This window comes from Zalophus californianus, chromosome 16 (genome assembly GCF_009762305.2).
Source record: "Zalophus californianus isolate mZalCal1 chromosome 16, mZalCal1.pri.v2, whole genome shotgun sequence".
NCBI classification, from domain to species: domain Eukaryota; kingdom Metazoa; phylum Chordata; class Mammalia; order Carnivora; family Otariidae; genus Zalophus; species Zalophus californianus.
Window position 1 is genome coordinate 35,887,803 of NC_045610.1, and position 16,463 is coordinate 35,904,265.

At 58.9% G+C, this 16,463-nt stretch overlaps 1 protein-coding gene across 2 annotated transcripts; it reads right to left on the reverse strand.

The window, feature by feature from the left end:
* Positions 1-37: 37 nt before the first annotated feature.
* Positions 38-15,823, reverse strand: PDK2 (pyruvate dehydrogenase kinase 2). 2 transcript variants are annotated; one of them, XM_027625176.2, is made up of 11 exons: positions 15,594-15,823; positions 13,570-13,711; positions 7,047-7,118; positions 6,467-6,651; positions 5,849-5,938; positions 5,575-5,652; positions 2,879-2,955; positions 2,688-2,786; positions 2,417-2,524; positions 1,705-1,818; positions 38-1,113 (listed from the first exon to the last, which is right to left on the reverse strand). In XM_027625176.2, the coding sequence occupies exons 1-11, from the start codon at positions 15,709-15,711 to the stop codon at positions 973-975; spliced, it is 1,224 nt and encodes a 407-aa protein (XP_027480977.1). In that variant the 5' UTR covers positions 15,712-15,823; the 3' UTR covers positions 38-972. The 2 variants fall into 2 exon arrangements, with proteins under 2 accessions (XP_027480977.1, XP_027480976.1); XM_027625175.2 differs by having other exon boundaries at positions 2,879-2,958.
* Between the last annotated feature and the right edge of the window lie 640 nt (positions 15,824-16,463).

Sequence of the window (16,463 nt, forward strand, 5' to 3'; positions counted from 1 at the left end):
GCCGCCCCCGGGGAAAGCAGCCAGGCCACGGTCTCATTCAGTCTCCTTTTTATTGTGGATGTCACGGCCATCATCCCAGCCACTGGGGGGAGCACACAACTTTAACCCCTGTGTGCTGAGGGGAAGGGTGGGGGCTTTCGGGGCTATAAAACTAGGTATGTACATAGAGCCTTCTAGGGAGAAAGCCACCCCAAGCACGTGCGTGTCCAGGCACGGGGGGAGTGGGGGTCTGGAGCTCAGGCAGGACCGTGTGGGTGTGGGGCGGGCAAGTGGCCGTGTGCATGTGAGGACATGCTGGGGAAAGGTTTGGGAGGCACCTGAGGGGCTCTGAGCAGCTTGGCTGGGCAGCTGATCTCCAAGTCCTCCCAGGTTCCTTCACATTAAGGGTGAGCCCTGGGTGAGAACCGCCCCCTCCTAACCTTGACCTTCCAGCTTAGGGTGGAGGGAGAGGCTGCAGGAGCAGGTCCCCAACCAGGGGCCCGAGGGTGCAACCCCCTTCTCTACCCAGGGACACCCAGCCCCTTGCTAACACTGACCCAGGGCCAGGGCCTGGGTGCCTGCACGGGCCGGGGGATAAGGCAAGCAGGGTGTCCACTTGGAAGGCCAGGGCTGTGGAGGGCAGTGAGGGGGACCCTGGACCCCTGGCAGAAAAGTGGCAGCTCTGGTCTCAGAAGGAGGACTGCCATGGAAACATGGCTCTGGGGACTTCCCCCCCCCATCAGGATAGAGACGTCCCCCATCCTTAGGCATCGCCCACAGAGACTGAACAGCAGGGAGACCACCAAGGGATCTGCGTGGAGACGGAGACTGGCACTTAGCCCACAGACTGGTCACCACAGAGATTTTCATAGAGACAGAAGCTGGTCGTCAGGGAGAGCCACTCCCCACCTGGGGGGATGAGGAGGGGCACCGTGGTGGCCAGTCCTGGAGACAGCAGTCTCTCCTCTCCGGTGCAGGGGAGTCCGGCGGCCCTTAGCTGACACGGTACGTGGACGTGTTCTTCGGCTCTGTGCTGGGCACACACCAGTCGCCAGCCTCCTGGATGGTCTGGTAGTGGCGCCAGGCTGACTTGTTGTAGACGGGCAGGCGTTCCACCGAGTCCGTGGACAGGGCCTGGAGAGCACCGGGGTCAGCTGATCCCACTTCCCCGTGCCTCACCCACTTCTCAGTCAGGCACCCTTTTCCCAGGGTGGGTTGTGGTGGTGTCAGACCATGGCCCCCGCGTCCCACCCTGTGTCTGAGTCAGCCCAGCTAGCTGCCAGACACTGGCCGAGACAACGAACCCCGGCCCAGAAAGACCCATGAAAGGACCTGTCGCTTCTTTGCCTTGCTCCTGCCCATTCCAGAAGGCTACTCACTCAAAGAGTCAGGGAGGTAGAGGGAAGGTGGGCTGTGACCTTGAAGAAGGTCACCAATTCTGGGCCTCAGTCTGCCCCCGAGCTGAATGACAAGTTCTCTATGGTACCCCCCCTTCCTTCTGTGTATAAGAAGTCCAAGGTCCCCAGAAGAGGGGTCTTAGTCATGGGCCAGGGACTTCCTTGAACTGCCTGCCGAGCTGGGAGTGTCTGCAGGCTGTGGAACTGCAGCTTTGCTCTGATTCCCAGTCTGGAATGAGGAAAGGAGTGCAGGGGTGGAGACGAAACCTACCAGCGGGCTGATCGGCCCGCACACCCCGCTAGCTGGGCCCTGCGCCAGGACCCTCACCTTGAGATAGATGACAGCGTCGGTCCCAAAGCCCTCCATGGAGAAGAGCTGCAGGTCTCCCTGGAAGTACTTGGCATAGAGGCGGGAGATGGGGAGCCCGTACCCGAAGCCAGCCTACAAGGGGGTAGGAAGGGAGCGTGACCAGGAGGCTGGTGCTGGGCTTCCTGGAGCCAAGGGACCAATGCACTGAGTTGGGGTCAGGCCAGGGGCTTCCCAGAATCCCCCGGGGGTGAGGGCAGTCAGTCTGGTGGGGCCAGAAAGGCAGAACAGTCCCAGCTGTGGGTAGTAGTCAGCGGGGCTGGCAGAAGAGCTCAGCCCTAGGAGCCAGCAGGTCTGGACCAGCGGGTGTGGACAGGTCACGGGGCTCCTGGGTCTCAAGTTCCCAAACCCAGCCCCACCTGCTCTGCTGGGCATGACAGAGAGGTGCTGATGAGTGAACTTCATGGGGTACAAAAGGGAGAGGGAGAATTGAGGAAAGGTGACAGAGAGACACCGGCAGCTCAGGTGGGAAGGCAGCGGCTGCAGGCTCAGGGGGGTGTGAGGAGCAGAGGGGCCGGGACTGGGAGAGGGGACTGACACCACATACAGCCACACAAGAACGAAGACCATGGGAGGTGAGGCGAAAGATGGGGAGAGGGACAGTTTGATGAGAAGAGGTGAAAAGACAGGCATCCTTTAGGAGGTGGGGGGCACAGGAGGGAGACCATCTCACCAGTGGGGTCCCTCCGGTGCCGGGCTGGGGAGTGGGCGCTGTGGAGTACATGTAGCTAAAGAGTCGCTCGATCTTCCTCAGGGGAACTCCCCCACCTCGGTCACTCATCTGGGGGAGACAGACGTGGCTTCAGGCTCACGCCCCCCGCCCCCTGACACCCCTGAGCTCTTGGTCGTCCGCATCCCCAGGGTCTTCTCTGAGCCCATGTCCTGGCAGGAGGGAAGTCCCCGCCCCCCACTGCTCTCTGGCCCCCAAATCAAGCGTCACATACTTTGATGGACAGATCTTCCTCACCCAAGGCCACCATGACCTTGATAGGTGGGAGGACAAGGCTGGACTCGTGGCTTTCCACGGTTGCACGCATGGCATTCTGTGCAGGGAAAGGCAGAGGAGATGAGTCAGAGCGGCCTAGCCCTAACCAGCCCCAGCGCCGCGGAGGACCATCACCCCCCACCTCCTTACCTTGAAGAGTTCGAAAAGCATGTGATAGAGGTGGGAGGGGACATAGACCATGTGAATTGGCTGTTTGGAGTTGGATGCTGCTGGGGAAGTCAAGACCAAGGATCAGGAAATTGTCAAGAGGTCACCATTCAGCATTCACTGACTCAGCACCTAGCACCCAGCACTCAACCACCCATTTATCTTCCAACCATCTGCCGGGCCATTCATCCAGCATTTATTCATCCAGCTATCCGTTCATTCGGTGTCCATTCAACCATCTATCCATACAGTATCCATCACTATACAATGTCCATCCATCCACCCGTCCACCCCTCCATCCAACCACTATATCAACATCCACTAATTCCTCTATCTACCCATCCAGCATCCATTCAACCATCCGACTGTCCCTCAACTGTGCATCTGTTCAAACATCCATCCTTCTTCCCATCTACCCATTCATTCACAGAGTCCAGATCCGGCCGTCCATTTATCCGCTGTTTATCTAGCCCCTTCAACCATTCAAAAAATATCTATCCAGCCTATATTCAGCCTACTAGCATTCGCCTGGACCCCAGAACCCCTGGAGAGCTTTCTAATCCAGTGCGGAGAGGGGAGGGGTGCTGCACATGATTCTGACACCAGCACTCGGCCTCTCAAGAATCGCTGTAGCCTGGAGAGCTTCCTGGTGTGAATGACTGCCTGTCTTCTCCTGGTGCCTGGCACACAGCTTTGTCTGCAGTGGGCGCTCGATAAATGTGCAATGGATTCGTGAATGAAGGAATCTCAGGCCCTGTACTGGGCAGCGGGGCATAAAGATGAATAAAACTCGGCGCTACCTGCTTGGAAATTCAAGTCTAGACAAAGGCACAACTGACTTTTACATTAAGTGCTGTACCCAGAGCTACGTGCCAGGCCCTGCGCTTGACCCTAGGGATATTGAAGTAACATGGCCTGTCTCTGTCCTTCCATCTCTGCCTCCGAGAAATTAATTAATTTAGTCATTTATTAAAAATTTTATTTATTTGACAGAGAGAGAGAGAGAGAGAGAGCGCACAAGCAGGGGAAGAGGGAGAAGCAGACCCCCCGCTGAGCAGGGAGCCCGATGCGGGGCTCGATCCCAGGACCCTGGGATCATGACCCAAGCCGAAGGCAGGCACCCAAACAACTGAGCCACCCGGGTGCCCCATACCTCCAAGCCATTCAGTCATTACAGAGGTATGCCCCAGGAAGCTGGGTGCCTAACCATTTTTTCTGGGAAGTCCAGGAAGGCTTTTCGGAGGACCTGGACTTGAATTGGGCCTTTCAGATGTGGGCAGCGTGACTTCCAGGCATGAAAGGCCTCAGGTTTCTGGCGCACAGGCAGGGGGTGGCTAAGGAGCAGGTGTGGGAGGGGAAGGGTAGAGAAACTTCCAGATCCCTGATCCCCCTTTCCCCTATGCCCCTGGTTCATCAGCAGGTCCTGACCTCTCTACCTCCAAGATATTTATCAAATCTACCCCCTTCTTTCCATCTCCGCTGCCTTCCCCTCCCCTGGATTCCTGCAGTGACCCCCTAACTGGCCTTCCTGACTTCTCGCCTGCCCCCTCCAACCTCTAAATATCTTTGGAATGAACGTCAGACCCTGGCATCACCGTTGCTTCGAACCCTGCAGTGGGCTTCCCCGCTGCACACAATGTCCCGGCTCCTGTCTGTGGCCCACGGGCCCTGCCTGCCTTGGCCCGTCTCCCAGCCCCCTCACTGGTCCTGCTGGTGCCTGCCCACCCACCCCACCCAAAGCAGGACCCCCGCAGCCATCCTCTTGTGTCCGTTCTTTCCCTCCTCTTGTCAGAGATACAGCCTCCCCCGAAGTTCTAACGGGCCGCTGGCTGCCCAGCTAGAGAGACTGAATTGCCGGCCTCCCTGGCAGCTAGACCTGGCCAGGTGACTTAGGGGAGCGACTGTCCAACCCCCGGGGCCTGCCTTCTCCATCCTCCTCCCCTTCTCCAGCTGGGACTGAGACATGAGGCTGGGGAGCCGGCTTTGCTGCTCCACCCCAGGGGCTGGAAAGAGGGAAACCTCTCTTTGAATGAAGCCACTGTTATCTGGATTCTGAAAAGGCAGCCAAGCTGATACCCTAGTAAATACACTGCTCCGCCCCATCACTGTCACGTGACCTCATCTCGTTTCCTCCCTGTCCCTTGTCACCATCTGAAATTAGCTTGTTGGGGCGCCTGGGTGGTTCAGTCGTTAAGCGTCTGCCTTCGGCTCGGGTCATGATCCCAGGGTCCTGGGAGCGAGCCCCGCATCGGGCTCCCTGCTCCGCGGGAAGCCTGCTTCTCCCTCTCCCACTCCCCTGGCTTCTGTTCCCTCTCTCGCTGTGTCTCTGTCAAATAAATATTTTTTAAAAAATGAAATTAGCTTGTTGATTATTTGCTCACTGGCTAACAGCCCCCTTCCCCAGGCTCCCCAGAATGAAGAATGTAACCTCCATGAGAACAGGGACCTTCCTTGGCATGTTCACTGCTTAATAAATACTTAGCAAATAAATCAGTAATAATAGTGCTAATAATAAGTCAATAATAGCTCTGCTTCTGTCCCATCCGTTTCTTTTCCTTTTTCTTTTTTTTCCAGTTCCTTTCCTGACTCCCCATCTCACCTTCCTCTCCAGAGCCCTTAGACAGACAGACATGCACACGCGCATGCACACGCACACACACACACACTTGCTCACTCACTGTTGATCTCCTGGATCTCCAAGTCGGGCGAGGCCATGTAATACTTGTCACACAGGAGCTTGGCCATATCGTAGGCATCTGAGAGAAGAGAGGGGCCGTTCAGGGAATGGGCCGGTCCACCCAGCAGGCACTCCTCGTGCTTGGCACTGGCACGGGGCATCGCCAACATTAAACCCAAGCGGACGAGGCCCCCACCCACGGGGGGATGACACATCCTCAGGCCAGGCAGCTGGGAGGGGGTCTCTGGGGCTCCTCCGTGCTGGGGACGGCTTACCCTTCACCACCTCGGAGACATTGCAACTGGGGTCGATGCTGCCGATGTGTTTGGGGTGGGCTGGGTTGGTGCTGCCGTCAAAAATCAGGGCTGCGGGTGAGAAGGCAGGGAGCTGTTGGTGGGGCTCCCCTCCTGCCCCCAGGACTCTCCAACTCCATCCCTACATGTAACACCTCTTCTCCCATTCCCCGGGCCCCTCCATCCCCGGCTCGGGCCATGTTTGGACTGTCCACAGACCTGAAGTATTCCTCTCAGCGGGCCTAGTCCACCACACAGCCCACATGACATTTCTTCTTCCTTTCGCTACAGCATTTAAAAATCATTTTACTGTCCTGCATCTGAACTTATCTGAGCATGAGGAACTCATTTAATTTTCAATCGGTTATAATTTCTCAACAATCACAGTGAACACTCCGGGACTAAGGAACTCGAAACAACAAACAATTTCTGAATATAACAGAGTTGTGACGAATACCACATTGAACGCTTTTGAAAGAGGCGATGTCATTTTGCCTTCTGTAAGCGTTCACAACAAGGCACTTCCACGCTGCTGCCTTCCTCCTCCACTGTGGAGCCAGGGAGGTGCTCTTGGGTCCTGAGCCCCCCAGCCCCGCTCACTGTGCTGGTTGATGAGCATGCGGATGGAGATGCGGCTGAGGTAGAAGCGGTCCAGAAAGTACTGGATGTTCTGGTTGGAGACCGGGTCGTCGCCGTAGGTGTCCTTGTACTCAAGCACGCCCTGTGCCATGGTGGGCACCACGTCGTTGTGGCGGTTCCGGATGGTGACCAGGGCATCAGTGAACCTGCAGGGCACGGCAGCTGTTGGCCCTCACCTGGCCCCAACCCTGGGGCACCCTCAGACTCTCCCCTACTTCGGACCTCTTCTCCACACGTCTTCATTCACAGGACCCTTCCCAACCTGACAGACCCACAGTGCCCTCCCCACGGCTTCCCAAGCCCACCCTGCATCTTCCACCGCCTGCCCGACAGCAGGGGGCACTCCTCAGGGGCAGGAGCTTGGATCCCGCCAATCAGACTCAAGGACACGGAGGCCAAGGGTTAATTCCCCCTCAGACTAGATATCCTTGAGGACAGGGATCATTTCTTCCATCCTCCTGGCCATTTCTGCCTCAGGGCTGTGACCCAGTGCCCGTCACCTGCACCTGCCCTCCTGCCCCCCACTGGGGCCCTCACTCACTGGCTTAGGGTACGATGGTCCTCAGGGTCCTTGTCCAGAAACTCCATGATGTCCAGGAGACTTTGGACATACCTGTGTGCAGTGGAGGGGGAGGGCATCACCTCAGCGCCAGGCCAGGCCTGGCCCCCTTCCCAACTGACTCAGCTGCCCCCACACCTGCCCCGCCCCTACCGTGGGCAGTGGCACACAGAGCTGCCCCCACACCGGCCTCACCCCTGCCCGCACAGAGCTGCCCTGCTTGACAGGCTACACCACACTTTTTCTCAATTCCTTTCATCTGTATGCGAGTCTCCCTGACAACACAGGAAGTTATGCAAGAACAGCTCTCATTTGCTGGTCCCCCTCATAGCACCTTTGCTGTGAAATCTAAGAATAGCAGTCTTGGAGGGCACTGGGGATCATCCCATCCCTGGGGTCTCGTGGATTATTGACCAAGAGAGAAGGCTGGGGCAAGTCGCTTAACCTCCCTGAGCCCCTTCATGGAAACCGGTCCTAACATTTGTCCTGCAGGGTTACTGTTGCAGCCCATGGGGCACGGCTGACAGAGTGACTGGCCCAGGGCACGTCACAGAGCAGGGGCTCAGTGAGGATTATAGCCTACCGCTCTGGGCCCCTAACCAGGGGCCGTGCACTCTGCCTAGGGAAGTGGATTTTAAATGGTGGGTGGGAAGGACACAGGAGCGGGGCAGGCATGGCCAGCTCTGACCGTGGGTGAGGCTGGAGCCCACGGAGAGCCAGGACAGCTCACTCCACTCCGAAGGCCCAGCAGGAGTGCGTGGCCCCCTGCTGCCCCCCCATCTGCAGGCCTAGTTGAGAGGCCGATTTCCCCAGGACCTAGAAGAGCTGCGGAACCAGGGGAGTGGTGGGAAGCCCCGAACTTAGGGCAGCAGGGGGCCAGCCTGTGCAAGGGAGTCAGGCTCACCTGTGGCAGCAGCCCGTGCCAACCTAGAGCCACTGCCCCCTGCCCTGTGAGCCAGGACCCCCACTGCTTCCTGCTACCGTGTCCAGCCCACGGGTTGTTCTCCTGGGGAAGGCCACAAAGCCGAGCCTCTCTCTGGTAGAAGCACTTGTAGCCAGCAGGAAGGAGGGGCTGCCAAGAGCCCTGGGACAGAGGGCTCTGTGGCCTAATGGTCTTGCTAGAAAAGGCCCCTCCATGGTAGATGCATTCCTATGGACACAGTGCTTTGACCTTGACAGGTAAGAAGGGCAGGCATTAGCCCCATTTCACAGGCTCCCCGACTGAGGCCCGAAGCAGTCATCAGGCCGGGAGGCAGGGTAGTGAAGACTCAATCCTCCGCACTCTTGCTACCCGGCAGCGCTGGCTCTGCTCAGAATGCTCCCCTCCGCGTCCCTGCCGGTTCTCTGCCCAGAATACCCTTCCCCCTCCACCTCCCCCCGACACTGCTCTTCCCTCTCTCGCTTCAGACACTAGAGGAGCGGGTGGGGGTGCTGGCTGGGGGGCTGGCTCTGCTGATTCCTCCTCCTGGCTTTTCCACTCAGAGCTGTGTGGCCCGGGTAAGTCATGGAGCCTCTCTGGGCCTGAGTTTCCCCATCAGGAAAGTGGAGTGTTTCGTACTACCGTACCGCTATCACTACCTTTCAGTGAAGGTCAAAGGTCATACCTAGCACCGTGCCTAGCACGCAGTGAGCACTCTCCAGATGTGCACCCTTGCTCTGAACGGTGGTTTACATATCAGTCACAGCTAAGTGCATCCTCTGAGCCCCCACACGGCACCCGACACCCTCCTCCTGGTCATACCGGGCGTAGGCTCTGAGTCCCGTTTTAATCATGCTCTGGACAGCCACCCTGCTAGGGATGGCAGGAATGGGGCCTTTCCACCCCTGGTGCTCCCCGCCTGTCCTCCCCACCCAGCAGAAGAGACCAGCCTGCCCCATCCCCCGCCCCCCATGCCTGCAGCCCCAGCAGACAATCACAGAGGCACTCTAAAGGCCAGGCCTCAAGCTCCCTGGAGAGTGGTAACAGGCGGGCTGACTCTGCTATGGAGTGATGAGGGCTAGAGCCTTCCTGTTGCCGAGTCTACCCAGGGTTTCCCATCCCCCAGCAGCCTTGAGGAGCATGTGGTTCTTCCCCTTTCTGTAGACGGAGACCAGCTCAGGGAAAGCAGGTGATATGGCCCAGGCCCCACGGTCAAGGGCCGTGCTGGGATTCGAACCCATGTCTGTCTGACTCCCAGTCCACACCACGTGGCCAACTGCTCACCATCCACACTGGTCCCAGCAGTGACATGACGGCTGCCGCCAGCGTTGGACAGGGCTCTGCTCTGTGCTTGCCTGCCCCCCTACTTTCGCCTCCGTGATACCCTGTGAGGTGGGTGCTCCCGCTTCCCCACTCTACAGATGAGGCAGTCACCGTGCAGAGTTGGGCTTCTCTCTCGCAGGCTATGTGCCCCCAAATCCCTGCCCCCCTCCCCCATGCCCAGGATAAATCTTCAAGGGAGAAAACCTGCAAGTGTGCAAGGCTGGGGTAGGTAGAGAGAGGAAGGGGAAGAAACCGGCTGGAGAGTGGGGCCCAGAACCCCTTCCTAAGATGGGGTGGGGGGGCAGGCAGGGAGGGAGAGGGTGGAAGCTGGGAGGCCCTGCCTGCTGCGCCAGGAGATGAAGGGGCAGGGACAGTGTCCCAGCGCAGGCGTAGGCCCAGCGCCCTAGCTACTGGCCCCACCCCTCCGAGGCTGCCTGCCGTACCCTAGAGAACAGAAGTGGGGCCTGGTCACATGGCCAGTGAAGTAAAGGGCGCCAGGACGGACGGACAATGGGCAGTCCCCGCCAGCACAGGCATTCAAAGGGCCGCCAGCCTCAGGCCTCGGTCTCCTGGACTATGAAGCAGCGTTAGGCCCCCTACCCGCCTCCCTCGAAGGGCCACTCCTGCCAGGGAGTGGGTCCGCATGGGCTCTCGGGAGGGAGAGGACAAGATGGGAAGGATCTTCCCAGAGGACCCTGGGCCTGGCCTGAAGCCCGCTGAGGCCTGGTACCCCAGATGTCACCCTCAGGCAAGATCTGGTCCTACAGGGAGAGACACTGAGAAAGGAGTGACCCTGGCTCCTGGGCTGCTCCCACACTGACCACCAGAGAAAGAACTGGGCTCGGACCTAGGAGGCCCGAAGTAGCGGTGCACTGGCACATGTGGCATTGACTCCCCCCCCTCCCAGCAGGCTGTGGGGGCCCAATGTAGCTGCCCTAGGGAAGGCCTGGGCCTGCAGACCTCAGCAGCAAATCAGGCACCCAGGACTCCTGCCTTCTGGGGCTTTCTAGGGCCCAATGTAGCTGCCCTAGGGAAGGCCTGGGCCTGCAGACCTCAGCAGCAAATCAGGCACCCAGGACTCCTGCCTTCTGGGGCTTTCTAGCCTGCCCAGAGCCCTGGATTTGGGAGGCAGGGGGTAGAATGTGGAGGGAGGTGGAGGGGCATGTGCATGGTAGCGTGTGTGTGTGTGTGTGTGTGTGGAGGTGGAGGGGCATGTGCATGGTAGCGTGTGTGTGTGTGTGTGTGTGTGTGTGTGTGTGTGTGTGTGTGTGTGTGTGCGCGCGCGCACGCGCGCACCAGCCACTAGCATCCACAGCCACTGCGGATAAGGAGTGTGAACAAGGCAGTGGCCGTTTGAGGAGGGGGAGGTGGCAGACCTGTCCCGCGTCTGGAAGCTGCTCTCCGGAGGGGAGCCAAATGCAGACCCTGAGCCGGGCAGACTTGGGCCCTGTGGCCGGCTGGGCCCTACAGAGGCCACTGAGCCGCTCCGGTACCCGGCTCGGAAATGGGGTTCACTGCAGTACCACTCTGACATCCTCAGTCTCAAGCCCAGTTATGGAAGGAGAGGCCAAGGGGTTCGGTGAGGATGGGATTCAAGCCTCGGCTCCATGCCTGGTGCGGCGCGGGCCACGGGTGCCACTGCCACGGTGCTGGTTCTTCTCAAGGGCTGTGGTTCCTGCAGGGTGGGGGTGTGGGTCCCTCGCAGGTGGGGGAGGTTCGAGAGAAGGTGCTGGCCCCACTGCCCCCTGCCCCTTTCCCTACAACCCCTGCAAGACCCTTAGTGACAGGAGTGACTCACTGTCATCTGATTCTACTCTGCAACTCTCGCTCAACCCCTACCCCCCCCCCCCCCCACTTTCTGGAAGCACACTCCTACCAGCTCCACGCCCTCCTCCGGCTGACTTTCTCACCTAGAACTTCTCTGCGGCTGAGTAACAACTCCATTCGCCTTCACCACGTCATTATCGCCACTACTGCGAACAGCATGCGTACCCGACTTTTCCATTTTCCAAACAGGAGCATTTGCTCCTTATTCGTCAGACTCTGAGGGTAGAGGCCCTCTTGCCAGGCTCCGTGGTACACTGTCCCCCTCCTCTCGTGCAAACCCTGCCCACCTCCACCACCTCCACATCCAAGCTGGTAGTGGGTTCTCCTGGAGGGGGCTCTGCACTAACAGGTGGCCACCTCGTCCCCATCAGAAAGTCCCTCCTCCCCTCAGATCTCAGTCTCTCTTGCTGCAGCCGATGATGCCCATTCCCTAGAAACAACCTCAGCAGGCTCCAGTCAGTGCATCAGGACATTCCAGAAATCCCATGGCCTGTTCTCCTCTAAGCTGAACCAACCACTGGGAAGTGCTCTCTCTTGTCTAACTTCGCTCTGTCCTGCTGTTACTGGACATTACTTCCAAGCTTTGAGGAAAGAAAGACCAGGCCAAGCCCACACATGCGTAACTGATTTTCAGAAATGGCCTCCACTGGGGCCTGGGGGCCTCACAGGCAGTCCAGCAGTTCCCTGCTCCCCCACACCGCGACACACATCCCCCAGCTCTCCTAGGAACACAGCGTCCAGGGAAGGGCCTGCGAGGGCCTGTTCTGGCGTCAGGGGCCTGCTGGAGAGGTAGCCAGGCCAGCCAGCCGGGCAGAGCTGGAGGAGAAGCGGGCAAACAGATGGCACCTTCTGCCTCCTCCCCACCACTTCCCCACCACCCCGTGGTGGGAAATGCTGGTTGGCTCAGAGGTCTTGGACCTCCAAGGGCCAGGGCCCAGTGAGGGGTGACCTGGCTGGGCTGCAGGAATGCCAGGCCCTGCCCTCTCCCCCCGGCCCCCTTCGCAGCTTGCACCGAAAGCACTGCAGGTGCAGAGTGAGGTCGCAGAGGCCCTGGCTGGGCCCTTGCCTGCCTCCACGCCCTGGCACAAGCAGTCCCAAGGCCTGGAATGCCCTTCCCTCCTTTCTAGGTCTAAGCTCACTCCCGGCCCCCTGGAAGGCCCAGTGACGTGCCACCTCCTCTATGTGTCCATCTCAACTTCCCCACAACTCTGCTTCAACTGACATCCAGTGCGTGCCTACTGGGAGCCTGGCCTTGTGCACAAAACACTTTCCTTACCGTATCTCATTACATCAGAGTAAGTTCTGCCTGTGCAGGTATCCATGCATAGCAACGATGCTAGAAGGGCCCCACTGAGACCTTCTGAAACCCTACCAGTGTTTGGTTATGGCGTGGAGGGGAGTGGATGGCTTTCTCTTCTATTTTTCTGTGTCTTCCAGAAAATACTTCCATGATGAGTAGGAAAAGAACCCCAATCCATGTTACTTTTTAAATAACATTTTGGTTCTTCAGTAAGAGTAACTCTTCGGCAGTTCGCTGCTCCCACCATGATCTATGTAGCTCTCAGTTTACCCACTCTCCTGCTCCCCGTGAGCTCCCGGGCTCCTGGAGGGGAGCTGCGGCTGCCGCTTTTCTGCTCCGGGCATGGCGCCGGGCTCACAGCACGTGTGGACCCCTGCTCCTGAACCCAACAGTGAACCACAGCCACGCCACACCATAGCCAGGAGGACTGGCAAAGCCTTCCGGCACAGGTGCCACCAAAGACCAACCAGGATTAACCATCCGCACGCCTGTCACACAGCAAACTCTTGTTTGTTCTTCATGTGACCGGCCATTGGTTCATGTCATCCAGTTACGTAACCTGGGACAGAGTTCTAGAGGGATCTTACTGAGGATTTCCCCCTGCTACTGCTGCAATTTTTGGTCTTTGCCCCTCCAAAGTTCCTGGGGGTCGGTACTGTGCCATCCCTGCGTCTGAGTGTTTTCCAACATCCAAAACAGTCCGACTTGTAGCTTGGATTAAAACATTTGAAAATTCATTTCTTCCTGTTTCTGTTTCCCTACAATGTTGCCCCCAGGTAAATATTACCCAGTAGGTGCTGGGTTTCCAGAACCAGAGCTGGTGGTGAATGCCGGTATTAGCATGGTTTGGGTTTTGGCTGCGTAAACAATTCCCCAGGTGGATCCTGGGTTTCTGGAGAAAGAAGAGTGGTAAGAATAGGGCTGGCCCACAGGCGTGGAGGCTAGGAGCTTTATCTTGGTCCCTGATCTGGCCTAGTGTTCCACCTGACCTTGGGCAACTCTCCAGCCTCTTGGAGCCCCTGTGCTTCCTCTCTGTCCCCACCTCTCTCAAGGCTACTGGGAGCACAGAGGCTCTGGGAGCCCAGGGGCATCTGGCAGCGGAGTGGGAGGTGCAGGGGCCTGGCCAGGGGTCTCACCAGCTCTGGACCAGCTGCACCGAGGGTGTGCTCAGCACTCGGTCTGGAAGCAGGTTGATCTCTTTCATGATGTTGGCCAGGCGCACAGGCAGCTCCTGCCTGAGGAAGGTGAATGAGGTTTTCTCACAGGCATTGCTGGACCCTGGTGGGAGGGAGAGAGACAGAGGTGAGCCCACAGAGCTGCAAACCCCTGGAGCCAGAGGTCATCTCAGGGGTCAGGTCGATTAAATCCTTCATTTCCTGAGGGTTCAGAGAAGTGACCGGGGGCACAGAGCAAAGCACCTCTCCTAATCCCCTGCAGGGCTCCCACCTCCATGCCACCCTGCCTAACCCTCTCCAAGCTTGCGTCCCCTCGCCCCCAGCCTGCTTGCCTTCAACCACAGGGGACAGGGCCACTCCCAGGTCCACTTGGAGCTTCCTCTGGCCTCAGTTACCTTACTTCTTCACTTTCTGTCCTTCCTAGCAGACACTCGCTTTGAGGGGTAGAAGGGGTAGGGTGGGGTGGATTGGGTGGGCAGAGGAGCCTGGGAAAACCACCCCTTCCCGGGTCTGGGCCTGGCTGAGGGGCGCTATGCCTGGACCATGGCAGCTGCGGGGTCCCAGGTCATTTCTGGCCCAGTCTGTCTTCACCCAGGCTGGTCTTGATGACAACTGTAGAGTTGACCCTGCATTAATGCCCACGTGGGAGGCACACAGGACCCAAGGATGGGAGCCTAAATATCTTGGTCCTTGGTCTGGCTTCAAGATGAAGACGGAGTGGTAGACTGAGGCCATGGCCTAGAGTAAGAAGAGCCAGATGCTAGTCTAAGTTCTGCTTCCAAGTCTGCCACCTAGGGCATGTGACTACCCTTCTGAAGATCTGTTTTCCCCACGGCACTACAAGTGGACCAAATTCGACTGTGAACCCCACCCAGTCCATTTCTATAACTGGGGTCCAGTTTGGACCGGACAGCTACTGGTAGCTGGGAATGCGCCCAGGGGTCTTTCTTACATAGGACAGCTCAAAGAGGGCAGGGGGACAGGCAGACAAGTCCTGGGTAACAGGGGCCCTGTGTCCTAGATGCCACCTCCCCACCCCCTCCCATCAGTGACGCAGCTGTAACTTGAGCCAGGCACTGTCTCTTCAACTCCTGAGAAACCTGGGCACCCCCTCCTAATCCTTAACTGGCACCATGGAAATACCACGTAGACATGGCCCACACAATGCCTGTTTCAATGGCCCCAGTGGCACAGTCTTGCTTCTGCTCCCAAGGCGCCCCCAGGGCGTTGCTGGTGGGTGATCCTGGCCCAAGAACCTAGGGGCGGCCAAGGCTGCAAGCCTCCCGACTGCACCTCATGGTGCTCCAAGCCTCAGCCTGGGAGGGGACAGGGAGCCAGGCCCAAACAGATTTGCTCTTCAAGTGTCCTTGTGTACTGGGCCAGCTGGGGGTCAGCTTCTTCAGTGGGTGGAGGTATACTGATCAGCGATCTCCCTCCTGTTGACATTTTTCTGAAAGAGCCCAGTCCCCACCTGACCCCTGGGTGCCCAGCCCAGCCCAGGTCTCTTTCCAGATGTTTGCACCTCCTAATCCCGCCTTGTTACTCCCACCAGCGTCCCAGCCCCATTTCCTCTCCATCTCCTACTCATTGAGTCACGAGGACAACCACCTTTAACCCTTTCTGTCGGGATATACCCCACTCCCCTCCTGCCCTAACATCACCTCCTGGCTCTCCCTTACTCTCTAAGACCTCTCACAAAGCCCAGCAAGGTATTTAGACCCCTCCTTCTCAGTGCCCCCACTTCCCATTGACAGCCCAGTGTACAGCTCTTCCCCAGGATACCTTAACCCTTTCAGGGCCAGTCCCTGCTCCTCCCCCCCGCCTTAACCCTTTCCTGCCTGTGCCCCAGCAACCCTTCCCTGTCACGTAGGGCCTCTCCTCTCCTCCGCGTTAATCCTTCGTGGCCAGAGCTCCCTCCCTCACTGCCCCCCGCGCGCTGCGGGCCCCCACGGCCAGCCACCGCCCCCCCCCCCCCCACTCCGTACCAAAGTCCAGAAACTGCTTTATGGACAGCGGGGACGGGGAGAACTTGCTGAAGTGTTCGATATACTTGGGCGCCCCTGCCAGCGACGCATTCTTCAGCAGCGCGCGGACCCAGCGCATGGCGGCGGCGGCGGCGGCCGCAGCTCGGACTCGGGCTCGGGTCCCCCGGCGGACAGCGCTGGCGCTCAACTCGGCCCAGCCGGGCCCAGCGACGGGGACGGGCCACCTCCTCCCCGCCCCGGCCCGGGCAGTCCTCCAAACCCTGGCCAATCGGCTCGTTGCGACGCCCCGACGTCGCCAATGGCCGCTCACAAACAACGCCGGCAGAGCCAATCGCCTCTCGCCCCGGCACGTGGCTTTCCCCCCCTCCTCGGGCCCACCCCCTTAACCCCGTCCTTGCCGGGGCAGCCAGTTGTTTTCGGGAGGCTGCGCCATGAGCCCGCCTCCCGAGCGTTCGCTCCGCCCTTTCCTCCTCCAGGCCAAGCCCGGCTTAACCCCTGTCTCCCCAGAGGTCCCTCATTCCTCCTCCCTTTTCATTTCTTCCTCTCCCGCGCCCTCCCAAATCTTCTTCGCTCGCCTTCCCTAAAATTGTGCGGGTAGCTCTCCACGAATCCGTTCCCTCTCAAAGGGACCTGTTTCACCCGGCCTGATCCCCACTTGCGCTCCCTGAGGGGGACGATCTGGTGGGTTCCCAGTCAGGATGACAGTGACTCGGACTGGGAAAGTTTGCAAACTTCGGGATCAGGATGCAAGCCCATGTTAATCCCTCATACAGACGTGCACCCCACCCACTTCCACAAAGATCCAAGCGGCTCAGGAAAAGACCGCACCCAGAGTCAAAACCCTAACTAACGACTGGCGGCGGTGGAGGC

Coding starts and splice junctions, on each gene's coding strand:
- PDK2 (XM_027625175.2), bottom strand. CDS start 15,711: ATGCGCTGGGTCCGCGCGCTGCTGAAGAATGCGTCGCTGGCAGGGGCG. Junction 5,939..6,466: donor CATGCTCATCAACCAGCACA/GTGAGCGGGGCT, acceptor TCTCACCCGCAG/CCCTGATTTTTGACGGCAGC. Junction 2,959..5,574: donor GGAGATCCAGGAGATCAACA/GTGAGTGAGCAA, acceptor TGACTTCCCCAG/CAGCATCCAACTCCAAACAG.